General features: G+C 36.0%; 1 protein-coding gene across 1 annotated transcript in view; it reads left to right on the top strand.

Moving 5' to 3' along the window:
* The first annotated feature begins 238 nt into the window (after nt 1-238).
* Nucleotides 239-6,000, top strand: part of PRDM12 (PR/SET domain 12) — a 42,421-nt gene continuing 36,659 nt past the window's right edge. The window contains exons 1-2 of the mRNA XM_044058839.1: nt 239-783; nt 3,545-3,735. Coding sequence (XP_043914774.1) covers nt 546-783; nt 3,545-3,735 — 429 coding nt within the window. The 5' untranslated portion in view covers nt 239-545. The remainder of the gene's footprint in view (nt 784-3,544; nt 3,736-6,000) is intronic.

The following is a 6,000-nucleotide window of genomic DNA, read 5'->3' as shown; positions in this document are numbered from 1 at the left end:
CTTAATATATGTTGACTGCAAGATGATGGGTTTGAGGTCGATCTGTTGACTGTAGTAGCAGGTGTAAAGGTTTCATCTCTGTGGTGGGTTCAGTCTGGGAAGATAAGCATGATGACAGCAAGGTGGCTGGTAGCGTGTGTGTGTGTGTGTGTGTGTGTGTGTGTGTGTGTGTGTGTGTGTGGTGTACTCCTCCCAGGGGGTTCTTTATAAAGGTTTGGCTCTTTCTGGTAGAACAAGTCTATCCTACAACGTCAGGGGGTCATTAATAACCAATTAGGAGGGTCACTTAAGCACATATAAAGAGAGCTGAGATTTTGATAAGGGGGAATTTTCTCAGGTTTAGTGTCTCACAGGAAGGGATGTTGGCAAGAAAGTCTGCTCCTTAAGTCAACAAAAATAACTACAGGGAAGAGACAACCACACTTTTTGAGACATACAAAACTGTTTTTACTCTTGCCTACCCTTTGTTTTGTTTCCAGTGGAGCTTCTCTTTGTGTTTTTGTGTGTGTGTTTTGTACGCTGCTGTTCGCTGACAAGGGACTGCCATGGGATCAGTGCTTCCAGCAGAGACACTCACGTTGAAGTCTGCCCTGAAGCAGCCAGGCCTCTCCCTGGCTGAGATTATCACCTCGGACATCCTGCACAGTTTCCTGTATGGCAGGTGGAGAAACGTCCTTGGCGAGCAGCTCTTTGAGGAGAAAACTAGCCACAGCGGTAGCAGTAGCCACACTCACCCTAAAACTGCCTTTACAGCTGAAGTGCTTGCTCAGTCATTCTCTGGGGGTAAGTATATACCACCGGTGCCTAATGTAAAATATTGAAAAAAACGCAGCATAAATGTGTGTAGCAAGCTTTGCGTCTTCTGTATTTGTGTGCGCATGTCTGTTAATGTTTATATGCGTGCGTGTATTATATATATATATATATATATATATGTGTGTGTGTGTATGCATGTGAGTCCACACACACACACACACGTATGCAAATAATTATATGCTATAAGTTGTGCAGTATGACTGATGTATATACACTCCAAATAGAAAATAATGTATATGTACACACACGCGCGCACACTAAACACTGAATTATTCCTGATTTTGACTCAAATTTTAGCTCTGTCCCTCTTAATCCTTTCCAAATTCTGTAACTTTGGAGAAAGGTAGTGAAGAATATTTAGGCGAATAATGACAATAATTAGAGGGGTAGGTAGACTTATTTTACTTCAGAAAATGTATATTAATTCGCACTCTTATTTTGTCAACATCTGAAGTTGGTTGTAACATTTTAAGAAAGTGCCCCCGATATTGTCTCTGATTATTTCTGGATTTTTCCCTAATTCTGACGAGGTTTGTCCCTAATTCAGACGAGAAGTGACCCTCAAACACACACGCGCGTGCGCGTGAGTATGTATATATATATATATATATATATATATATATATATATATATATATATACATACATATATTCGTGTGTGTTTATATATATATATATATATATATATATATATATATATATATATATATATGTATATATTGTGAGCGCTTGCTTGCTTGGGTGTATTATCAATCAATCTCTCTATTTATCATTGTGTATAACATATATGGTAGATACGAATACTGTTTCCAGTTTCATTTGCTGTTGCTGTTGTAAAATAAACCATTAAGAGGACAATATAAAAACGAATGCAGAAGGATGTTCTGTTGGTGACATTCAAAACGCTTAGAGGTCAGGATAAGATAACACACGCACACTCACACTTCTCCAAAATGACTCATATTGGAAGGGTAAGAAAGATTGTTACCAGGCAAGAGATATGAAAACTCAGCTCAAAATAAGTTTTTTTAACTCAAGACTTGTTATGATGCCTACTCACACCCGCAGAAACAAACAGCTCTAGTCTAACTTAAAAGCATATATCAGTCAACAGTAAGTTAACATCAAAGCTATTCTTTAATTTTTACAACTTGCTTAACAAACCGCAAATACTTACTTCGGTACGAACTTAAAGAGAAAGATTTTTCATATGGAGTAAAATGAAACTGAAATTATTCTACTTGTGTTTCTAAGATGCGACATACACTGCGCTAAATACTGTGCAGATTTCTGCCTTTTCCTGTTTTTTAAGGTTTGTTAACATTTTCTTACTCTGCGCTCAGGACCTGACATACTTTATCCATTTTCAATTGCGTTAAAAATGTGGAATAAAATGAATGCAATATTAGAGGCGCTCTCTTGTTTGAAAGTAACCCAGGATTAATACAGCTTTTGAAAACTTTAGCGTAGCCATGTAATATACTTTGTGTTCCATCTCCTTCCCAAGGTCTCTGCTGACTTTCCCACTCTCAGTCTCACACCATTTCCCACTTTTTTCACTTATCTGACCTAATTTGGTCCATTTAAGCATCGAGCCCCTGGCATTTGGGGGCTTATTAGGCGTGTAATAGCAGTTGACTCCAAAAGAAGAGCTTTAAATTCATTTAGTTAACTTGGGCTTGACCCGCGAAAGTTCCCACTTAAACCAGAAGCCAGGAAAAAAAGAAAAAAAAAACTTCTTTTCTTTAAGATGTCTCAAGTTCCTATCCCCCATTCATCAATCTCTGAACAATCTCGCTCCCCTTTCTGGCATCTATGGGAGTTCTCTTTCTTTTTCTCTTTAAGATTTCTGTTCCTCTCTTAATTTGGCATGAAGACTAATTCCATTTCCATTCATATTATGTCAACCATCTAATCTCTCCCATTTTGTGCAAGAATTCCTCGGCCTTTTTAAACAAGTTCTCCCTGCATTGAGGCAAAATTTATTGCTACACCGTTCTTAAAGGGCTAATGAATTTAGAATTAGCAATTTCTTTCTAGCTGAGTTTAATGAATGCAGATCAGTTTAACAGCATGACAAATTGTTGCTTGGGATGAAATAGACACCAGTTTACCCTCCCTTTCCAGGCTACTTCTTCAAACACATTTCCTTTTTTAATATTTCAATGGTAACTTCGGCTGTGGATAAAAACCAATTGTCAACTTTAATTTCCAGAAAATAGCCCAATCAAAATGCAACAAAGGTTTCCACCATATATCTAGGTCAGGGCACACATTTGCGCAGCCTTCCTACTTGTTTCCCCCTTTCATTACAACAGAACAGGGCTTGCCTAACCTTCACTTGGAAAATTCAAGTTGACTTTTACTGTGTAACTGTTACTGATGTGTTGTTAAAAATGAATAAATACCACATTTGGTATATGAGATGCAATGTTTAACTAGTACCGCAGTTTTTAGTTCTTTAGTGTTTTGTATGCGTAGAGTTTAACCTTGCTGTGTGAAAAGATTCACTTTACACAGCTGAACACGTGAACTTATCGAGAACGTTTGATTTCATTATTTAAATGTCATAAGAACAACTTTTGTTTCACACAACGACCTGTATCTTTACAAATAAAGTCAGACAGTTTTACTAAGATATATTCACGAGTTTTACAGCACTAGAAAATAAAATAAGCACATAATTCATATTTGGGATATTTTCTGAAAGTGTTTGTCTTTCTATACAGAGGTGCAGAAGTTGTCCAGCTTGGTTCTCCCCTCCGAGGTCATCATAGCTCAGAGTTCCATCCCTGGAGAAGGACTGGGGATTTTCTCCAAGACCTGGATCAAAGCTGGCACTGAAATGGGACCTTTCACCGGTAGAGTCATCTCCTCTGAACACGTGGACCTCTGTAAGAACAATAACCTTATGTGGGAGGTAAGTTAAAAGGGCAAGATAACGTTTAATTATAACTGTCTAATTAAAACAATAAGCTCTAAACTGGGTACAACATTCACACATAAAAGCACAGTGGAAACCGAACGCTAATTCATTGGAACCCCAGTAATATTAAACCTTTTTATTCGTTTAGCGGATAACTGAGAGTGTAAGTAAGATACGTTATTGGTTTAAAAACTACTAATATTTTGGAGAACTATAATCTGTAATTGTACGACAAATATGTGCAATTTAAGATTTTTTCCTTCATAGTGAAGCAGAGACTACACGCAGAAGTTACTGCATTATTAGCAAAATAATATTCCGAATTCACATTTTGAAACATTCATATAATTTACATATTAGCATATGCATGTTTCCTTGCACTTCATGTACGCCTGCTGATGTTCTGTGTTTTTTCTGATATTGTCATTTTCTACCAGACCCAACAAAACAATTTTCTTGATAATGGGCTGTGATGTCAGTAGTCAGAAGCAGACATGTTCATAGCAGGAATTAACAAGTTAGTCAGATGAAATCTAAAATGGATAAATTGTGTTTTCTTGAAAACATAATTCATTATAATAATGACAATGACAAAACAAAACAGAGCTTCAGATTCATACACTATGGGATGTCATATGTTACAGTTTTACTGATTAAAGTTACATTTGTATTCAGTATATCACTTTTCCTTTCAACTACCCTTTTGATGGGTATAGTTGTATTCCTAAGGTATGCTGCAGCTTATAGATCTCTTCCCCAGCTCTTGTATCATCGGTTTAAATGAAAAACTATCCAACAATAGTTTTATTTCAGGTGATTAAAAGTACATACCTCTGTAATGAACAGTATCTCAGTAATTTACAATAATTATGTTAAAATGATCCTACATGTGAATTTAGTAATATATTTTTTCATTATTGATGATCAGAATTGCCTTTATTCTTTAACACTTTTTGATCACTTTTTGTAGTTTCTTATATCAAAACACAATGCAAAACAGTGTAAATTGTTTGCCGTACTTACTCGAGAATTATAGATCAAAGAACTAGTCAAAGTTATTAACTTGTGTAAACATTTTCAGTAACAAATGAGCATTGTTCTCAAATTTATTTTTTAACAGCTTACACATGCTGATCCACATAAAAAGTAATGTAAGTAATTATTTTTATGGACAATTAATAAGTATTTATAATAAAATAACATTTTTGAGATCATATGAAAGATAGGGAGTGAGTGGTCCAGGAGTCACTTTAGTATTCCAGTGTGACAGACAAAAGCATTCTTGCAGAACCTCAAACAGACTAGATCAAGTAACAAAACTCTTGTCTGTGTTTTCGTTTATCAGAACAGGGTCCACTGTCTGTACAGGTTGCAGGTGGATGTTGCTGGAATTGAACCAAATCTACAGCATGCAGACTGTTTGCAGATTAACCACTTGACAAGGCTGCCAACTCTCCTATTATAATGACAAATGCATAAAAACATGCAAGATCTGTTTCAGAAGTGCTGTCCAAGGAAGTTGTACTGAGCCAGAGCCTTTTCATAAACTTCTCAAGCTACAAAACCCACAAACCTGACCAATAATAATAGCAGTGTGTTTATATATATATATATATATATATATATATATATATATATATATATATATATATATATATATATATAAAACATACACACACACACACACACACACACACACACACACACACACACACACACACACACATGTGTGTGCTTGCGCGTGTGCGTGTGTGTGCATGCGCGCGTGTGTGTGTGTGTGTGTGTGTGTGTATGTGTATGTGTGTCTGTGTGTCTGTGTTTATAGATCCCTGAAGCTCACATCCTAGAGTTACTTTAGATAACTGTCTGGAAATAATATACATTAGCACAGCCTGGTACAATAACACTGAACACATTGGCAGCAACAACCATTTGAGAAGTCTGTGTTTCACTGGAGTACTTCACCTAACAACAATGAACACACTCTCCTCTGTTACATTTTTAAGTTCAAATATTATAATTGTAAATGGCTCATTCTGTCATTTTGGTGACTAAAATAAGTTTTGTATAAGAAAATAATAGATGTAACTGCTTTATTCCTCAGGACAACATATCACATATTACTGTATATCTGAGCAGACAATTTTAAACTATGTATTTTTAAGGTTCTCACTTGTCTCTAAATGTTCATATGATGGGAGGACTTCTGAGGGTAAAGATAAGTAACATTTTGTTTATGTTTTAACTTATAACTGTTTC

This window comes from Protopterus annectens, chromosome 16.part0 (assembly GCF_019279795.1).
Source record: "Protopterus annectens isolate FY-2018-M chromosome 16.part0, PAN1.0, whole genome shotgun sequence".
NCBI classification, from domain to species: domain Eukaryota; kingdom Metazoa; phylum Chordata; order Ceratodontiformes; family Protopteridae; genus Protopterus; species Protopterus annectens.
The sequence above is the reverse complement of the archived record's forward strand: the minus strand, read 5'-3'. Positions and strand labels throughout refer to the sequence as shown.